We start from the raw sequence: 21,541 nt of genomic DNA, 5'->3' as shown, positions 1-21,541 counted from the left end.
AGCATAATTCAATAAATATCATTCAAATTAAACTAGATCATTTTTTATTATGTATTTCAGCATTAAACGTTCAAGTAATATAGGGAATATACTTGGAAAAGTTATGGGAAAGAAGCCTAAAATGACAACATTGGTAAATAAATTTATCATGTTTAATTTATTTGGATTGTAAAATAAACAATGAATTAGCATAATCTAGAAATTTCATTATTCTGAAAATGAAATAATTTTTAAAATTTATAATTCTCATCACTTTTTACATTAATAATATAATTTCAATTGATTCATTAAAATCACAGTAATTGCATTTATTATAAATATCTTCATAATTTTAATAATCAGATATATTTTTATATCATAGGGTAGGATAAAATAAAATAGTTGAATAATATCTGCAGTAAATATAAATATCAAATCATTATTTAGTATATTTTCTTAGTATACTAAATAATTTGCTACAGAATTCAAGAATTACTCTAAAATTTTTTTTGTAATGATTAGAAAATTTAAAAGTTAACAACTGAAAGAACAAACAAAGATTCAGACAGATTTTATGTCTAGCTGTTTGTTCTTTTCTTTTGATAGATGTTATTTATGTAATACAATTTTATGATTTATACTGCTTATTTCACTTTATATTTAAATTTGGAGTATTCGTTAAGTTAATCCCACGTATAAAATACTTTTATTTATTATATTTCAGATACATTATTAATTAAAATGATTGAATTACATTTATTAATAAATTATAATATTAATGCTGATGAGAAAAAATTTAAACATTCGTATAATATACAAGTAAATTAAACAGTTTAAATGTTTTATATTTAAATGCAGTATTGAGAATGTTTTCTTAATACAATATCAAATGTATCTTATGAAAATCGATGTTTATGTAAAACATTTATGCAGGAATTCTTTCATAATTATGCATAAATAAATAATGATTGAAAAGCATTAATTATTTACATAATTATAGGATGTTAAGAAATTAGACCAACAAAATGAAATAAGTGGTAGAAAGGGGTCAATACAAGCAATTCTAATCTGTGAACTGGGGGTTGCCACATCCCCCTTATAAATCTTCTAAAATTTCTTCTCTTCACTACACAGTATGCATGTAGTGTAGGAAAGCCAACCATCATTGTCATTTGCCTTGTTTTGTGGTGTAGCAGTTTTAAAAGCATAGACAGATGCATCTTAGAAATTCCCACTGTTATCCATCTATCTTTCACTAATCTCAAGAACAGTGTTAGATAAATGAAATCCAAGACCAGGTATAGAAATCTTAGGGTCAGCAGGTCCAATTAACTATATATAAACTTCCGATACAAACCAGAAGTCATATTATTTCAATTCAAAAATTTTCCCCTGAAAGGAGTTAGACTCTACTGTTAATGGAAAAGTATGTATAGGGGCAAGATACTATAATACTAATTTGAGGTGGAAAGCACATATTTTAAATTAAATAAATTTAAAAATATGGTTAAAAATTGCAGCCTGGCATTCTGATGAGGTCTCAATAAACTATTGCTCATTAGTTGTTAATTTTTCACTGATAACCTACTTTTAATTGAATGTCAAATTTTAAATTCAATTAACAATAAAAAAAAGTTGGGCAAAATTCTTTAATAAATAAAGAATAAAAGTCCAAAATTCAAAAGCCTAATATCTTTATTTAAATGCAATGTTTTCATAACATCAGTTAAGATGAAGAAAAATGTATATTTCACAATAAAAACTGTTTTTTTTTTTCTTAACCTTCTTTCTTTTAAAATGTTGGCATTCTAACTTTTGTTTCTTCAATACATTATTGTCACTTGTGAAAAATGTGTGAAACCTGTAAGATATTTAATTATATTGACTAAGTGAATGTTTATCAGACATAATGGAGAAATCCACATATCTCAGGAGCATCTTATTTACAGGTAAACTAAATGCAAATGATTATTCTCTCCTTGAATATACAAAATGATCCTGAATGATGATTGTAGTATGATCAAATGGTTGCTTTAGTGAATGGAAATACATGATGTGATAATTGTTGCTTTTATCTTGTTACAGTTTGTAAATTTATTATTTTCTAAAATAGCATAAGTTTATTTGTTTATGGAAATTTATAATTCTAAAGATTTTTAACACTATTTTAAGATTTCTGTCATTACTTTCATGCTATTTATGTCTCAAGAAGTCTTATGGATAATATTTTTAATATTTTGGCTTTTATTATATTCTATTTTCATTCATAATATTCAATTGTTTTATTGAATTGGCTATGGTTACCCTTTTCTTTAATATGACAAAGCTCCTTTGACATGTATTTTTTTGCATAAATTCTTTATCAAGACACATATCCCAGACCCCAATACATTGAATTGTATTAATATCTCAATTTCTGATATTTTTTGTGTGTGCAAAAAAAAGACTGCAATTGCAAGAAAAATGATTTTTTTTTTAAAAAAAGAAAAAAAAAATGGATAGAGACAACCACACTTGACAAGAACTGATGACTTTGAAGACTAGTGATTCATTGCATGTTGTTGGGATGAATCATCTCAAAGTATGGACATGCTACATGAACAGTTGCTACATCCTCTTACCATCAAACTGTACAAGACAAGCCCTGAAAGATATCCAATGTGAAGAGAGTTTTCACAATGGTATTACAATAGTGTGAATTAAAAGTACTCCTTGAATAGATTTAACAAATGTTTAACAATAATGTCAGGCTTTTGTGGTATTCTTGCATTACAGAGCAACAACCACTATCAAAAGTTTAGGAATCTGTAAGTTATAAGATGGTTGCTGCAATATCCAAGTAAAATTCACAATGTTGACTCATTGAACGATTTTTTATTCCTCCCTTTTACATACCATGACTGGTTTGTCAGAAGGTCACCTTACGGCCTTTATTGGAACACAGTTTCCTTACTTGAATGGGTCATTCTGAAGGAAGAGTCCATAGAATCTGCCACTTCTGGGTGCCAGTCCCTATGATCAGATGTCCATTGTCTGAGTTCAGGCGTAATCATCCACACAACACCTGCCAAGGGAACTCTAGCTGTTTTTCAAACTTGGTTGAGAGATCCTAAAAAGTTGTATGGGGATCCTTATCCCTTTGTTTTTAAGGAGGTTGGTCAGTCCACCAACAGGCCAATGCAAAGCAAGGTCAGTAGCTCACATTCAGGTCTGCCTCAGACGGAATTCAGGTGCGATGCGTCCTGCTATGCTGTGACCCCCTCTGGAAAAACCAAACCACCCAAGTGGAAGACAAAATTGTTTTGTCTCCACTATCCATTAGGCCTACACAACAACCCAGTTCGTGGAACAAAATTTGCTTTTATTGACCCATTCTCTACTACAAATTTCATTCTGCCAGTTTAATTTCTTAACACTTTGTATAATCAAAATTTATTATTTATGTTTTGTATTTTATTGTTTTAGTTTTTGGGACTAGATTAAAGATGTAATGACATATTAATTTTTCTACAAAATAAAAAAATTGATAAATTAAAATAGACAATCAGTGTAGTTGATTAAGTTTAAATTAAGATTAACTTCAAGATTATTACAGTACATTTAGATGAAAGATTAAAATTGATTTCCTACTTTGGCTGTATTATATTTCATATGTTTAATGTTTCAAGAATAGTTGACTTAGATGAGAAACTTTATAACTTTTTGTGGCTTTTAGTGCAACCTGATAAAATATAAATTGATAAAAATGAAATTTATACATGACAACAAAATGAAACTTATTAGTTATTAAAATATGTTTTCCATTCTCTTTTTCAATAAAGACATCTAACTACAATTTATATATATTAGGGGCTGTCTATAAATTATGTGTGCATTTTTCTTGAAATCTATACTCCTTTACCTCCTCTTGTCCCAGGTTGTCCAAGTTTCTGTAATCCCCTCCCCACTTCAGACGTCCAACAAAACTTGACCCCTCTTAAAATCTTTATCACTTTATGAATAATAGATACCATAAGCAGAAATGAAACAAACAAGAAATTTTGAGATAAATAGACTTATAATAAAATGCATAGACTGTTTAAAATTTAATGAAATAAATGGACATCCATTGAAACTCAATCCCTTTTCTCTCCTTGTCCAACATTTTCCAACTTGTCTTAACTTCCTCCCTCCCCTCTTTTCCAGTATGGCTGTCATTTATGGACAATCCCTTATTGGTGCATATATGGTAAATATATATAATTATGCAATCTGTAATATGTAATGTAGCCTTGAGAGTTACTTCAGAAATAGGATATGGTCTTTTGATTAAAAAGGTACCCCATCTATAACAATAGTCTGTTCAATAATAAACTAACTATTTTTTAAAATATTTTCCAATGACTTTATTTATATTTTAAAGTTAAAATTTTTATTAATAAAAGCTACTCCTATGAAACAATCTTATAATAGGTAATCTGATTAAAAAAACGTCCAAAATGGATGATGATGTCTCCTTGAGGGCAACAGAAGATTTAAGGGACATTGGAAGGCAAAGGGGAGAAAACTTATATATATATATGCATTAACAGGATGAAGTTGTCTGAAAATTTTGGGAAACACTTATTTATACATTGAGACAATAAAGTTATCAAGCAGCAAACATTATCTTTTATTTGATGGACAGATGCATTTTGTTCTGAACAGTTTTAGTATTTTGAAAAGTAGCTTTTTTATTTATATTTTTACTTTCAATTTCCCTTTTGTTTTTTAAAAGTTAAAAACAGAAAACAAATATATTGTTTACACATATATCAATAAAAAAATTATCATTCAAATGCTATTGTATTTTAATTGCAAAGTTTTGTTTATTAAGCATGTATTTAAGTGTTATTTTTGATACTATTAATTGTTAACTGAAATAGGGATGATTAAGATCAAATTTAGACATTTTTCAGTGAACATTGATACAATGCTTTACAATATCTGTCTATATTTATTTGTAGATTTTGATAAGATTTTTTTTTTTTTACTTTATTTTAGAAAAAAAATTGGTTGAAGAGAGACCTGTTATTAAAATATTCCAAAATATATTCTGTTGTCGTTTAAACAAATTGATTAAAATATCTATATTAAATGTGCATAATACGATTTATAAATGAAATATATTAAATGTCTGTTTGCCAAACAAAAGATAATGTTTGGTAAATTTAATATGAATTTCTGTAAGAATGATTAATATGTTTTGTTGGATAATTAATATAGCTGTTTGGATATTAAGAACATTAGGGTAAGCTCATGAAATACAAAATTAATTTTGAAAACTGCTGTTATAGTTTGGTACTATATTTATACTTATTGCTTGACATAAATAATGATTAAATATGGTAATAACAACTGAAAAATTTAATATAAAAATTGTTTTTATTTTTTTAATATACTCTTCTTAATAGGCTTCATATAATTATAATTAATGTGTTTTTCATGTTGCTAGACAATACTGATTATTTGGTTTACTTATGTCATCACTTCTAATTTATAATGAATATATTATCTTAGCAGGTATATAAATATAAATCAAGGCTTTGATCTATCAATAATTGTAAAATACAAATCTAAAGTTTTTAAGACTATATTTAAACTAATCTTTAATTACTGAAGTAATGAAATGTGGTCTAAAAGTATACAGCACAATTGCATAATTCTGGGCCACATTTCATTATTTAATTAAATATTTACTTCAGTATAATCCAAAAATAATTGGCAGATCAGTAGAGTTGTCTAATTAGTTATCCAACAATCAATTAGTTTCTTTTATCAAGGAATTGAATTACTTGAAAAATTATTTTAAAATAACAATCAACTAATTGAGAGGACATGAAAAAATGTTATAATAAAAATTGTTCTGATTAAATGAAAACTAATGAAAACATAAACATTTCTATATAATATATCTTGTATCTTACAATTAGGTAATAGTTGATTATTCATATTATACTTATAGCTTTTCTCATTAAATTTTTAACTTTTAACTTTAAATTCTATTTAATTGTATGAAATGCAGTTTAGATTTCAAGTTCCTATTACCAGTATATAATATAAAACTGAATATATAAAAAAATATCCAAAATTATTATTCTAGAAGAAGCCAATGAACTAAGAAAATGTTTAATAACAAATCAATAATATTTTCTAAAACAAATGGCACTTTACAAAAATTTCACATTTTTGTAACCGCATGAAAAAAACGCATAAAAAAAATCTCACAAAACTTCACAGATGGCTGTAAATAATAGTTTTCACGACACAATTAAAAAAATATTTTTTTTATGTGGTCAACAGGGACCGCATAAAAAAAGTCTCACATAGAAAATAACTCAAAACCGTACGAAATAGAATTTATTGACAACAGATGTCAGCACTTGACTGCATCGTCTGGTCTATCGTCTGTTTTACATATTTTTGTCCAGGTGGTGTTTTGTTGACTTAAAAAGTAAATTATTTTATTTTTCGCATATTCATGCAATAATATTACTATAATAAGTGCATTTATGCTATAATAAGTTTATTTAGCTATAATAAGTCAACGTAAGACATGACGAATCGCACGAGACTAGTCGCCAACTATACTGCACAAATTAAAAATTCGCATTAAAAAAATCGCACAAATAAAAATCGCACATAAAAAGAGCGCATAAAAACAGGTTTGACTGTATTTTCTAAAACAAATGGCACTTTACAAAAATTTCACATTTTTGTAAATACAGTAGAGCATCGATTATCCGACTTAATTGGGGACTGGGGTTGGTTGGATAACTGAAAAGTCGGATAACCGAAAAGTATGAAAAACTACATTATTAGTATAGCGTATTAGGCCTGGTTTAAATACTAGCCTCCCTTTCATGGTCGAGCCAGTGCTGCCAGCTAAAACATACAAAAATTTAACAAAAATAATATTAAAGTAGCCGAGACATAATCAAATATTGTAGCGCCAGATCACTAGCGGACATTTGAATTTGCCGACTAGAATGCGATCGTTTAACCGATAAGTCGGTTAATCGGGGGTCGGATAATCGATGCTCTACTGTACTTATAACTATTTCCAATATTTCACAAGTTTGATCTAATTTTAAGGTATAAAAAGGTAAGAATTTATTTTTGTGTTTGATGGAAAAGCATTTGAAATTAAAAAGTATTATGTATATTCTTTCACTAGACCTATTATTATTTAGGTTTTTTTTAATTATTAAATACAAAAATCTCTTTTTGGTTTTTTTTTTATAAATAACATAAATTATCTTTTTAGTGGTAAAATTTGAATATAAGGTATTCTGTAATTGACGATGATTAATGTATGCATTTTTTAAAATAAACGATTTACAACGATTTACGGTATTTAGATTATATAACAATTAAAATTTGTTTTAACAATATGTAAAATTTTTGTCTTCATAAAGGATTAGAGTTAAAAAATAAATAGAAATGTTTTGTTATAAAGTTTATAAGAACAAAATTTCAAAAGTAGATGACTAGTTATTAAAAATATATATTACTATTTTTGTAACTTAAACATGTATAATTTTTTCTTAAAATTTATCAAGTAATTTTAGATAACATTTTAAGTTAAAAATTTCAAATAAAACAGTTACTTTTATTTTACAATTTGGTCCGATGACGACATTGGAAATCGTAAATGTTAGACAGTAATGAAGAAAACTTTGCCGAAAGAAAATTCTCCTAAATTTTGATGATAAAGATTTTCAAACTGTTACAGTACATTGCAAAATGCTCCAATTTGATTTTTAAATGTTTGTATTTCAAACTCTAGAATATTTTATCAGTCATTTGAACTTTACCAAAGAAATTAAAATTTATGTATTTAACAATTATAAAATTTACAACTAATCATTGTATTAAAATTAATCAAAATGAATTAATTTACTTACATTTGCATCCCAAAGACTTTTTCAATAAATGGCTTAATTTATGAGTAATTAAAAATATGAAATGATAGCATTTATTTATTATCTTTTTACGCATTTGAAATGTTATATTTCAGGATAAATCTCGATTAGATTGGGAAACTTTTAAAAAGGATGAAAATATTGATGATGAATTAAAATTACATAATAAAGGAAAAGATGGGTAAGCTGTTTTTTATATTTTATAAATTTAATTAAATCAAATTTGAGCATTTTAAATATATTATTTATTGGAATAGCTATTTGGAAAGACAAGCATTCCTTCAAAGAGTCGATTTACGTCAATTTGAAGTAGAAAAGAGTATTCGAGAAATTAACCGAAGTAAAAGATGACCTTAATTATCTGTTCTCAATCATCCTTAATGACTATGTAGCATTCCATGTTTTTTTTTCTTTTTCTTTTTTCCTCTATTTTCGATCATTCATATATTCTCATTTCATAAATCTATAAATGCGATTTTTTTTAGAAATTATTGTATGATTACAGACGAAACAGTCACAGAAAATAGTAATTAAATATTGTATTTTGTTGGATATTTTAATTAATAATTAATTAATTTTTAAATATTTCTTATATTAATCTGAAAGAGAGCTAATCAATAGAACTACTGAGTGTCAACGGTTCTGTTGATGTCTCTAGAGAGTTAAACTGATATCTAGATGTATGTAAACAGTGCAACTCTTGTGTAAACAGAAAATTCAAATACTATTTGTTGTGTAATTTTTTTTTTTTTTTAATGAAATAAAATATGTGAAAAAAAGAAAAAAAAATATTTTTAATAAAATGTATCAAAATGTCAGATGTTATATTTTTAAAAATTATATTTTAATTAATGCTTAATTAGTATTTTGATTTTAAAAACACGATAAAAAAGAGAATTTTTAACAATCTTTCCTCTCTTCAACAAACTTTAATTCCTTTTTTAAATAAATAAATTCTTAAAATGCTTTATTTTAAATATTTAAATTTGTTTTGCAATAGGAAATCAGTCTTAATTTTTATCTGTTAAAAGCTAGTGCTTAAAGATGAATGCACTGGGCAGTCCGGAAGTCTTTCAACATAGCCGCTCACACTGCTGTGTCATGTATATTACATGCTGCTGTGCATGTAATATACATGTAAATAAATACATATTAATAATAAGTATCTTTGTAAATAAGCAAAACCAAAAAATTTACAAAATTAAAGGGAAAAAACTCAGTTCACCATTGCATAAAAAAATTATATTCTTGGCACCACAAATGGCTGCAATTTTGAAGGACTTCTGGATAACCCCATATAATAGTAATAAGACAATCTCAGCCAGGATCATGATAGAACTGCATCAAACTGCTGGCTGGCTCATTCACAGATACCTCATTGGAGAGGCAGAAGGGTTTATGATTGCTTCACAATGAATATAAGAAATAAAGAAACTGCAGAACACACATTTTAAGTCACAACACCAGACGACACTTACAGGAAATGCCACGTCATACACAAAACATGTCATATGGGTTACAGGCTGTTAGAAAAACATTTCTTAAATAGCAAATATATTCAAAAACTTTCACATAAACAAAAACCCTTCATATACCCAGAATTCATACTATGAATACACACCTCAAAGGGTCGTAGGAAACAATACAAAATATATTATGATAGTTATAATCTCAGACAAAACAATTCATCACAACAGATCAGACATCACATTTATTGAGAAATAAAACAAAATCACATACAATACATAACCACAGCTGTACCAAACACTTACATCATACTACATACACTGAAGCATCTGTGGAGAATGGATAAGGCAGGGATACAACTAGGCTCTATGTCGCTTGGAACATAGAGCCTAGTTGCTAATCAAGTGTCTAGTGTGCAATAAACTGTTTATATAGAAGTGTATAACAAGGTGGCGGCCGGATGTTTGAGCGGTTAAGACTTCGGTCTACCGTTCTGACATCGATTCGGGCTGTTGAAGAACCCAGGGCGGTCTGTCAAGTCCCGTTCCATACAGTTTGGCAGCTCGCATTCACGACACTAAATTTAACAGAAAAATTCATCACAATACGATTATTGATGCTAATGTCTGAAATTCTATTTAATCCATGCAAGATGTGTAATTACCAGAGCCCCTTCGGCCGCCAATTTAAAGTCTTTTAATCTTTAAAATTGGCGTTTCCACTTCCCGGGACAAGGACCCAGGGGTTGGATTTGTGGGAAGCGAGTGTTTGGGTTGTTTCATTGTGTGGAATTACACAGAACAAGGTGCTTGGCATATAAGTGCTTGAGTGCGAGAATTCGAGTAAAGGTTAAACGGTGTATATCTTCGTGTACAGTGATGTTATGTTCGTGCGTGTGTGTATGTGTAAGCGAAGAACATCTTCGACATGTCTATAAAAAGAAAAACAGTAAATTACAATACGAGAATAATATGTGTTAAAAAATGAAAGAAAGTTCTTACCATCGGAGATTTCGGAAAATATTCACTTGTTCACTTGGTCCTCTTGGTGATAAAGTTGGGGAGGGAGATTCTCTCCCTCCCAAATGTTCCTAGAAAACACAAAGGCAGTGAGAAAAGAAAAAGTTCATTCGTTTATTACCTAAGGTTAATATTATTACCTTTATCAGACAGTCTTTCTTCCCGAACAGTGTCACGAGGAGAGCGAAGGACCTGACTTAGCCTAGCCTAGCCTAATCTAACCTACCCTAACCGGATGCTCAATCCTCATAACGGCTGTTTGGGAAGAAAGGTCGGCCGAATGTCGCGTCCGGTGAGTAGAAGGGTCAAGTCTGGGTGGTCACAATCGGGAGTCAAATCTGTCGTCGTCGTACGAGTGTCACGTTCGGGAGACAAGTCCGTGGGTCACGACCGAGTAAGAGAAGTCACATCCGGGAAAAGGTGTCGAATCCGGTAAGAAAGTCGCATCCGGGTGAAGAAGAGGAAATCGAAGAGAATCACCGCCTAGGCCAAGGGAACCGCAGCCGTCCGCAGCAACGAAACCACGGACAGCACGGCTCCTCAACTTCGGCGGCTCTCTCCTCCGATTCCTCCCCATTCCGACTTCGGCAAGGCGGTGGCGTCGCCATCGCCGTCGCGAACGAACGGGCAGAACGCGACCAACCAGAAAATGTCAACTCGGACGAGCTGTCATTTTCTACATCCGCCACAGCAAGGTCTGTGGCCGGATGACCCCCGAAGACCTTGGCCAAGTGCACTGGACCCAGGGTGTAGCGTCGCATGATCCCGACTCCGGGAGGATGCCACGCCACGCGCACTTGGGGAAGGTCTTCTTCACCCGCTGCCTCTCGCTCGTCGAGCCCCCGCTCCTCCAACGGCACGGAACGACAGACTCGTTCCGCGTCGTCCGAGGAACCCCCTTCCTACGGCGCCACCGCCTGCCTCCGCCGGAACAGCCTCCAAAGCCGCATCAACGTCGCCATTCTGTAAAAAAAGAAAATTTGCAATTAGTCCGGTGAAAACAAAAGCTTAAATTAGTGCTTAAAGTCTTCCGATAAAAGCAAAATGCTGACCGCAGCTGCCTTTTAAATCTAAAAGATTCGAATCCGAAGCGCAAACGGCCGACCATCGAACGATGTGCCGAGATGTCTTCTGGGACCGATCCTCCAAGTAATCTTGAATAAATTCTTACGTCTAGGGTCAATATGGACTAAGATTTATCTGAAAAATCTTTAATCTTCTCTGCAAAAGTCCTCAAACGGCAAAAAAGCAACGCAATCGAAGAGCACAACAAAAGCACGTCCGACCACAACAAGAAACACAATCGAACTGCGAATCGTCGTGCGTGACGAATTTCGAACAAACGTTAAAAGACGCGTCAACAATGTTCGAATTACGTAAAAATTCGAATTAAAAAAAATCAATTTTATTTTTTTCAAATTAATGTATAATTTTTTTTCTTTTTAAATTTTGCTTCAACCGTTTTCTTGTGTTCGGAATTTGATAAATAAATTATCTTCTGCGTTTACATGGTGCAGAATGGAGAGGTAAAAGACAATCTTTTGAAATTTTACGTCTCGAGGCTTGACCATCTCCAAAAATTGCCCGAAATTCGTTTGAATACGTTGATAAATATCTTTTTCGTCCGTTTTCGGCCATCGGATGAAATCAATCGAATTCTTAGAATTTCGATTTATTTCGCTTTACGGAAAGATTCGTCGGTCGCCGTCGAGGTTGCGGGTTTCGCGTATTCTATATTAATGCAACGTCAAACTGGATAAAGTTAATATTAAAAATACCGAACAACCTTTATAATGAACGAAATGAACGAAAATGAAGTCCGAGACAACGGGGAAACCGACACGGAGGAAAACAGACTGAGCCGGGGAGAAGCCACCATTCTTTCTCCTTGATTTCTGGCTTTTTAAGAAGCAGCATGTCACAACACCGTCTTAGCTCTGGCTACTGTATGAATTGAAAAAACAATAGCTTGTCAACTTTATTTGAAGAAAGTGATTGACCGATTTGCAAACAAAAAAGCAAGAAAACAACAATCTTGGAAGTTGTCTTTATGTGTTTGTTATGAAACTAAACTTGCATACATTTTGTCAATACAGTTTATATACTATGCAGTAAATATTATTAGGTACTGTACTCTGTACAGTACCTAATAATATTTACCTAATAATAAGAATTATATATTGTTTTATTATTATATTTATTAAATTGAATATCTTATAGTTGAAATGCCTCGAACCTCAAATAAATTATTAAGTAAGGCTTTAAATCGAAATAATTATAATAGATATATGTTTTTAAATTGAATGTTCAAAATAAATTTTGCCAGACCTCTTCCGAGGATCATGGGGGCGCAACGATTCTACTTGCTCCAAGGCGCTGAATATGTAGCTACGTCACTGAACAGAAGCGTAACTAAAGAGAGCGGAAATGGACATATGCCCCGAGCGCCAAAATGAACCCGTAGAACATTTTGTAATAAACAATGAATCAGGAGTGATATTAGGATTGCATTATTGCATATTAGGAAAATAATTTTAGAGACAGATATGTCTGTCTGGATTTAGTCATTTATACCAACTAATTCAGATAATCAAATATTATCATAGAGTGAAATATGAAGTTAAAAAATAAGCTTACAAATGCATAAAAGTGAAAAAATGGTGAACGTGTCCATAAATTTCATACAGGAAAACAATCCTTTGATTTATAAGAATAATCAGTGTTTTGGGTTTATTGATCTAGTAAATAAGAAACACAAATTAATAAATTAATACGTAACATGAGATTTTTAACTCTTAATGCACAGAGTGATTCAAAATCTGTACGATAAACTGTGCGGCACGATTGATTTCTCAGGAGAAACATTTTATGCGCAGCAACCCGTGTTTCCTGACGCGTCGTTTACGATCTACGCGACCGCGCAGACAAGTAATAAAAAAATGAAAATAATGAAATATTGACACCTTTATTGTTACAGGTACCTTTGCAGACAGTTCACGGAAAGTATTCGAAGTATCCTTCGTTAACTTCAGCTGTTACGACAGTCGAATACGATCTAACATACGGAGTCAATGACAGGTTTCGAAAATGCAACGTGTGTACGCAGTATTAGTTTCTCTCTGGTGTCTGTCTGTGGCGTAAATGATACTTTTCAAGTGTCCCCAAAGAAACAAACGGCGAGCCGTTATGTCCATTAAGCGAGCTGGCCAGCGACTAGATTACCTACCACATTTTTGCAAGGGTCGAGAATCGTACAAAATGTATTTTCCAGATAATATATCATTTAAAAATCATACAAACTCTGTACGCTACAACTGTACATCACTAACATAGTAACTTCACAGGAAATATACATAAATAACGTAGTAGTTTTTAATAACGTGATACTGCTAAAATCGTTTCATTGAGTTAAAAAACGTTTAATTTTCATCTTAAACTTTTTGGTAATTGTTTTAAAAAATGTTTTTAAGAATATTGAAGAAAATAATAACTTTGATATGTTTACGGATATATTACTCAATTACAAACAAACAATGATTTATCGTGACATCGTCAAATATAGGGCTGCGAGTTTTAATCATATTTTAATTTAAAAAACCACGTAACTTCCGGTCCAGAGCTAATTTCGTATATAGTTAATCGGTGTCTCCATCCTCTAAGTGTTTCATATCCGGTTTCCATCTTCATCTATCTAACTGTTCTCGAGATTGTTTGTTTTTTAGCAAGTTGGGCATCAGCTTCTCTGGCTATTTCGTCCCGTGTAATGTGTAAGCTGATTTCCTAGTATTAGTAGTTGAATGCAGTTATTACGGTAGACGTAACGCGCGGAAATAATGCTTTCCGGGAGGTCTTTTAAGAGAAACTGCCTCTTATTCGGATTACAGACCTGAAAAAAACCCGGAAAACTCCACGTGACCAGCCCGTTCTGGCAAGGCGCGAACTCCCAGTGTTCAGAAAAAGGAACCTCTCGGTCACTGGTGAACGTGCCGCTCGTTTGTAGATACAAACTTACGTTATGGGGTTGAAGTAAATTTGACTAAAAGTAGTCGTCTATAAAATTCGTCCTATCCTCAAAATGAAATTTTTGTCATTTTATAATTATAAAGTATTGGCCTTTTTGCAGCAAGGGAACAAAAGAAGCGCGACCTTGTCAATTGGACTCACCTGCGGTCAGACGATAGGCCGCTTGCCATATAAAAAACTACTAAACGTAAACAAGTGGCGGTCGTTAATGTAAGCTCCACTCTCGTCGGATAACAGCGGACCTGAGTATAAGCTTTTCACGAAAGAACGGTTTGTGATTGGTCGGAAGTTTTTCATCCAAAAGAAACCCTTAAATAGCGGAGAGGGAGAGGAGAAGGGCAAGAGACTGATAATACGATAGCTTCTAGCACTCTAGAAGCCCGCTGAGCGTAGAGTGAACTCCTCTGATAACAATCTCGGGGACGGATAAGTGCGGAGACTGGACGGACCGTATAGTTGAGCCAACTCCACAAGCCGACTGAGCCCTCTAGAGTCTGATATCTAAGTTCCCGAAGGCCAACCTGGCACGTGAGACACCACACTTTGTTGTCCTGTATATATTATGTTGTCAAACTTGTACATTCTACGTATTTTGTTTTGTAAATAAACTGTATATTATCTCTGAATTGAGTGTGGAGGTGTGCTTCCATCGAACCTGAATCCACTATATCGAATCGTGATACACCCGGAAACCAACTGAAGGAGACAGAGTTTGGGAAACAACATCACAGATCTTCACGAAGATTTCCACTATAATAATTAAAGATATGAAAAGTTTTTAATAAAATATCATAACAGATGCAGTTTAAATGTTGCCGGAAAAGATAAAAATTCAGCAACGAGTTACTTATTAAGTGAAACAAACATGTTCAAACATTATTCAAAATTATTTCGAAATTTAATAATTTGGAATCTGAATAAGGCAACTAACTTTCTGAAAATGTTTGATTTGTTCAATATATATATATATATATATATTAAGATAAAAAGAGAAAGAGACAATATTATTTTATTTATTATGGCATATTCTGAATTTGATGGATCTGAAATTTTTCACGCTAGTACATTATTTTATATTCAAATATTTTTGTTCTTTTATTAAATTTTTAAACTAATGCAACAATTTAATAATTTTTTTTTTTTTTCTTTTTCCTACTATAGTGATCTATATATATAATCGAGACGAGTTGATAATAATAATAATAATAATAATCAGCGCACAGCCCAAACGGTCAGGGGTTGAAAGTTGAAATTTGGTACACAGTTAGGGTAAGTCACCAGAACGCACACTAAGAAGGGATTTTTCGAAATTCCTCCCCACGAGGGCGAAGGACAGGATTAAGGCTTAACACTTCCATCAACAATGGAAAAGTTATATAACAATGGAAGTGTTAAGAGAAAGTGACGTGCAAGACGCAGATGCAGATTTTTCCTTTTTTTGCAGGAAATCGAACATTAGTCTGGAAACAGGAGGACCTAACTCTTGCATTCTGTGAAAACGGGTAAGGTTGACTATAACGTAATAATCTGAATCTTCGCTATCGTTACTTTTGCCCGAGCAACGCCGGGCCTACCTGCTAGTTATCATATAAGCCTATGATTTAATGCTAAATCAATTTAATACCTCTTCATCTTCCTGTGAGTTTCTTCCGCAATTCTTCTTTCTTCTTCCTGCGCTTCCTGAACTGCCATTTTTAAGTGATTTCGAAAATGTTCTTGCGCTTCTTTCATTGCCAATCTCATTCGTTGCTCCGAAGAACGTCTCTCTTCTTCCATTCTCGACTCTAACTCGTATCTTTTCTGAATTTCTACTTTTGCCACTTCTTCCTGTTCATAAATATTCAAACAATTAATCAGTTATTACAATTATGTAAACAGTTGAAGCGAATTTCCGACATACTAGATTGAGTACTGGCGATGTTTACGCTATACGTGTCAAGAGTTCTCAATCTATGATCCTATAATTTACTAAAATCATACAAATTTACATGATGTACGACACTGATCGATGCAGATTTAATAAACCGTATTTATTTTAATAAGCTTAGTTATTTCTCTGTGGATAATGACTGATTTGAGTGGATTTTGTAATGTTAATCTCTAAATATAATTTATTTAGATCATAACAGAACGAAGGAAAACACGAAGAATATGATAAACATAACAAAAATTAAATACAAATTTAATCCTAGTTAGTAGAACATAATTCTATATTAAAATTATCTGCTCTTTCCAAAGGAAAAAAATATGTATCTTTTCTTTCTTCTATGTTTTTATTATATCATGTTTTATTAATACACTGTACCCCTGTGGCGTACTCATTGGGATGATGTGGGTGTCGGATTCCTTTCCAGAGGCTTTAGGAATAAAATTTAAACTAAAAAAATTCATCTTAAACATAAAATTTTTAATTATTATAAAATGGCAAATAGCTTAATTTTCAGGGTAAGAATGGATGTTAAAAGAAATTTAAACGCTAACGAGCAATTATTTATTGTGACTTCATCGCAATTCTGGGCTGGAATTTTTAATCAGATTTTTAATTTATTTAATTTAAATAAATGCTCTCCACCACAAATTAGTAGTGGCTTGCCCCTGTACATCACACTTTTCTTCTAACAATGGAGTCGAGCCGGTCATCTATTAACTGCTATCGGAGAAGGGAAGATTTGAATTGATATAACCGGAAGTTAGTAGTAGTTAATCAAGACCTCCTGATCCTACTGTTTCTACATATGCTCTCGGCTTTCATCTAAATAACTCCGTTCTCGAGTTTAAGGAAAAGCGGACTGGCGTACAGATAACAGACGTCAGGAAAATTTATAGGTCAAAATTTTTTTCAAATTGCATCCAAATAACGAGTAAAGTTGTCATTAAGTCTGACCCTACGCGAAATTTAGCACACAATCCCTTTATCTCCCACCTCGGCGGGGTCGTTTTTGACTAATCACTACACTTTTCCTGTGATATATAAGAGCCGTAAAAGTAATAATAAATAAAAGATATGTATTGTATATAGAAGGGTGGATGCGAACTATGAGTTTCTATACGGTGTTTTTATATTGAATTTCCATACCAAAGGTAACCCCTAAATTGCTATGCCAAATTTACAAAGAGGATAAGTAATATATTATTATTATTTATTTCAGGTAATTTAATAATTTTATGAATAAAATAAAGCCTCGAAAGAGAAAATAATATAACAAACATTTTTTTATTTATTTATGACGAAACAAAATGTATATTTCCAAGAATTGCCGTTCTTGATTTGTTTCTAAATAAATTTCGAATAATATGAATAATAGTTTATTATTTGATAAACTTTAGATATTGAATTAGCATGCGATCAAATTCGACGATGATGGAAGGTAAATACAACGAATTATGTTTATTTTATAAAAATTTTAAAGATGTTTCAGTTAATTTTTAATTGAATTTGTCTGAAAATTTCTTAAATGATCATTAAATAAATTTAATAATAAATTGCAGTTAAATCATTTCTAATTATTTCAGAAATCGGAGACTGCATAACTCAGGAAAAAGATATTTTCAAGGAGAGAAATTCGCAGGATGAGGAAGATCCGGAAGAATATCTTGAAGTAATTTAATTAGAGATAAAATTCTAGATCTTATCTATAATTTAAGTAACAGCTTCGAATATTTGTATATTTACAGGAGGGAAATTGTTCGGGAACTATCGACGAACAATACTTGAAAATACCCGTCGAAGAAGTAAATTATGATGAAATTAAAAAGGTTATGGAAGAAAAAGGAATTTTGAAACATTTACAAAGTTAGAATATTAACATTTTACAAATAAATTTTATGAATTAGAATAAATCATATTTATTTAAATGACTTTATTATTTAGACGTGAGTAGAAAACTCCACCAGGAAGCTTTAGAAGTTATAGAAACGGAGAGCCATAAAGTAATGGAAGAAACTATGTTAGAAATGATTGATAGAGCAAATAAGGCTAAAGCACACGTTATAGAGGAAACACTGAAGCAAATTACATCTCGGCACAATGATCACATTCGGAATCTAAAGAGGCAACAGAAAAAAGAACTACAAGTATAATAAATATGACGAAAACTGTCATATAATCTCTATAAATATTAATGTCGGCTATTTCTAACATAAAATAACATATCTGTAGTGGTACATTATGTTGTACGGCAGTGAGGTAACTAAAATTTTGCTCTGCCAAGCGATCTGGGAGAGTGTGTTTATCGCTCGGATCGCTGTATAGTATTAGACTGACTCGCTGCCGACAAATGTACTGTACGTCTCTTGTATATCCGCTAGACAAATGTTCTAGAATGTTTCCGATATTCCTAGAAGAAAACTTTGAGAACAAATTCGATAACTGTGATCTTTCTTCTAGAAAGGAGGTGGCAAAGTTATGGCACGTGTGCCACTGTCGGCACACGTGCCATAACTTTGGCACGTAACTTACTATATCATTTCGATTTATCACCTTTCGTTTATTCTCAGTCAGCTTCCTTGCATTTATTCTAATTAAAGCATATTCGTTCCATTTCTTTAAATATCGTTATTGCAAGTCTAAAACTTCGGCATGCATAATTATCTTATTCTATAACAATCTACAGAAGCGTATATACTAAGCCGTTCTTAAGTGAGTAGAGCATTCATTTTTATTATTATTATTATTATAAGAAATAAAATCATTAATTCATTGATTCATTAATAAAATGTAATTTTAGATTTGTTATTATAGACGAATTCTTTTTAAGTTTAAATTCTATTCCTAAAGCCTCTGGAAAGGAATCCGACACCCACATCATCCCAATGAGTACGCCACAGGGGTGCAGTGTATTAATAAAACATGATATAATAAAAATATAGAAGAAAGAAAAGATCCATTTTTTCCTTTGGAAAGAGCAGATAATTCTAATATAGAATTATGTTCTACTAACTAGGATTAAATTTGTATTTAATTTTTGTTATGTTTATCATATTCTTCGTGTTTTCCTTCGTTCTGTTATGATCTAAATAAATTATATTTAGAGATTAACGCGACAAAATCCACTTAAATCAGTCCTTATCCACAGAAAAATAACTAAACTTATTAAAATAAATACGGTTCATTAAATCTGCATCGATCAGTGTCGTACATCATGTAAATTTGTATGATTTTAGTAAATTATAAGATTATAGATTGAGAACTCTTGACACGTATAGCGTAAACATCGCCAGTACTCAATCTAGTATGTCGGAAATTCGCTTCAACTGTTTACATAATTGTAATAACTGATTAATTGTTTGAATATTTATGAACAGGAAGAAGTGGCAAAAGTAGAAATTCAGAAAAGATACGAGTTAGAGTCGAGAATGGAAGAAGAGAGACGTTCTTCGGAGCAACGAATGAGATTGGCAATGAAAGAAGCGCAAGAACATTTTCGAAATCACTTAAAAATGGCAGTTCAGGAAGCGCAGGAAGAAGAAAGAAGAATTGCGGAAGAAACTTACGGGAAGATGAAGAGGTATTAAATTGAGTTAACATTAAATCATAGGCTTATATGATAATTATTATAGTAGAAAAAAAGAGTCGTTGCGTAATTTTAGAAATTTAGTAAGGAACAAAAATATTTGGGGATACTATAGATTACTATCTATGGAATTTCGGGACTTTGAGTATATATCTGAACTGAGGGGACCGAGACGAGTTCAACGATACTCTACTTTTGGACCGGAGACAAAAAATAAGAAAGTTATCATAGTTCTTAAGTTATCATACTTTTTAATGCTTTCATACAGACGGCATCGTAGTTGCTAGTGCTGTCATCTCGCGGTAAAGTCTGCAAACAAATTTTAAAAAAAAAAAACACTAATATAATGTACTAGCGAAATCCATAGCGTGAGGAATTTCAGATCCATCAAATTTGGAATATGACATAATAAATAAAATAATATTAATCTTAATATATATTTTTTTGTAAGGATGAAACATTTTCGGAATGTCAGTCGTTTCATTCAGATTCCAAATTATTAAATATCGAAATAATAATTTTGAATATAAAAACTGTAAAATGGCGAAAATGTTTGTTTCGTTTTATAAAAATTAGGCTTACATATTAAAACTACATATATTATAATATAAGTTTTATCGATAATTATTTGTTTAAATTTTAGAGAGTTTGAAGAAAAATTAAGAAAATTAAACCTGGCGTTGGCGGAAGACAAACAGAAAAGTCTTGCCAACTTACACGCAAAATTAGAAAACGAAGCGGAAGAAACGTTAGAATTGTGCAAGAAGAAGTGGGAGATTCACTTCATGACTCAGATGAAGGAGCAAAAGGAAAAATACGAAGACGTTATTATGAAATTAAATTTCAGATTAAAAGAATTGAGCACTGAAGTACAGGAATTATCACAACAATTGAGTGAAAATCTTTTAAAAAAATCAGAAGCCGAAGCCGAAGTGACAAAAATAAGAGCTCAATTAAGACAATTTATCAAATTGGCAAACATAACAGAAACCGATTCCGCATGCAAAACTCGTCAATCTTAAATCTAATTCAAATTTTAACTTCAGTTGAATCCATTTTGTATAAAATTAATGAAATAATTAAAATTCTCCTTTTCATAATATCATTAAAAATAGTTTTAACTTGAAAAAAAAAAAAAAATCGGTTATTTTCTTAACGACATTCTTCTTATCGTCGGATCTCTTATAGTAAAACATCTAGTAAAAGCCGATGTTTAGTCGGTTAAATCGTGAAGACCCACCAGTGGCAGTGAATAAACTGGCCACTGGTGAACACTAAACACCGGTAGTTGGTTATAGGTTCGAAACAATACGAATTAACTATAGTAACACACTTTTCAATTTGAGAGCTTAGTTAAAGAATTATATGATAACAATGTCGTTTCGATTCGTAATTGTAAATTTGATAATTCACAGATACGAAAGGATTGAATAATATTCATGGAAAATATTTTATATACAAGTATTTATTGAGAATTCACGAGAGTGCTATATCAATGTTTGACTGTATTTATCTAGTATTAATATTTATAGGTTTTGTTTTACGTGTTGGTCAATAGGAAGAAAATAGAATTATAATAAATTTTAGTGACTTTGTA

General features: G+C 31.3%; 2 protein-coding genes across 3 annotated transcripts in view; both read left to right on the top strand.

Annotated features, from left to right (window-relative positions):
* LOC136980188 (craniofacial development protein 1) overlaps nucleotides 1-8,740 on the top strand; it is a 46,153-nt gene extending 37,413 nt beyond the window's left edge. Inside the window, exons 6-8 of one of the 2 annotated variants that reach the window (XM_067276249.1) lie at nucleotides 61-133; nucleotides 8,018-8,103; nucleotides 8,180-8,740. In XM_067276249.1, the coding sequence (XP_067132350.1) occupies nucleotides 61-133; nucleotides 8,018-8,103; nucleotides 8,180-8,273 (253 nt within the window). In that variant the 3' untranslated portion in view covers nucleotides 8,274-8,740. The remainder of the gene's footprint in view (nucleotides 1-60; nucleotides 134-8,017; nucleotides 8,104-8,179) is intronic. The other variant, XR_010881512.1, reaches the window with a different exon arrangement.
* Nucleotides 8,741-17,665: 8,925 nt separating this feature from the next.
* On the top strand, nucleotides 17,666-21,036 carry LOC136980121 (uncharacterized protein C6orf163-like). The gene is made up of 6 exons (XM_067276163.1): nucleotides 17,666-17,799; nucleotides 17,945-18,030; nucleotides 18,107-18,224; nucleotides 18,303-18,505; nucleotides 19,736-19,938; nucleotides 20,588-21,036. Exons 1-6 carry the CDS (start codon nucleotides 17,772-17,774, stop codon nucleotides 20,964-20,966), a joined length of 1,017 nt encoding a protein of 338 aa, XP_067132264.1. The 5' UTR covers nucleotides 17,666-17,771; the 3' UTR covers nucleotides 20,967-21,036.
* Nucleotides 21,037-21,541: the final 505 nt, after the last annotated feature.

Source organism: Centruroides vittatus, unplaced genomic scaffold, assembly GCF_030686945.1.
Source record: "Centruroides vittatus isolate TY-2023 unplaced genomic scaffold, ASM3068694v2 contig_680, whole genome shotgun sequence".
NCBI classification, from domain to species: Eukaryota; Metazoa; Arthropoda; class Arachnida; order Scorpiones; family Buthidae; genus Centruroides; species Centruroides vittatus.
The sequence above is the reverse complement of the archived record's forward strand: the minus strand, read 5'-3'. Positions and strand labels throughout refer to the sequence as shown.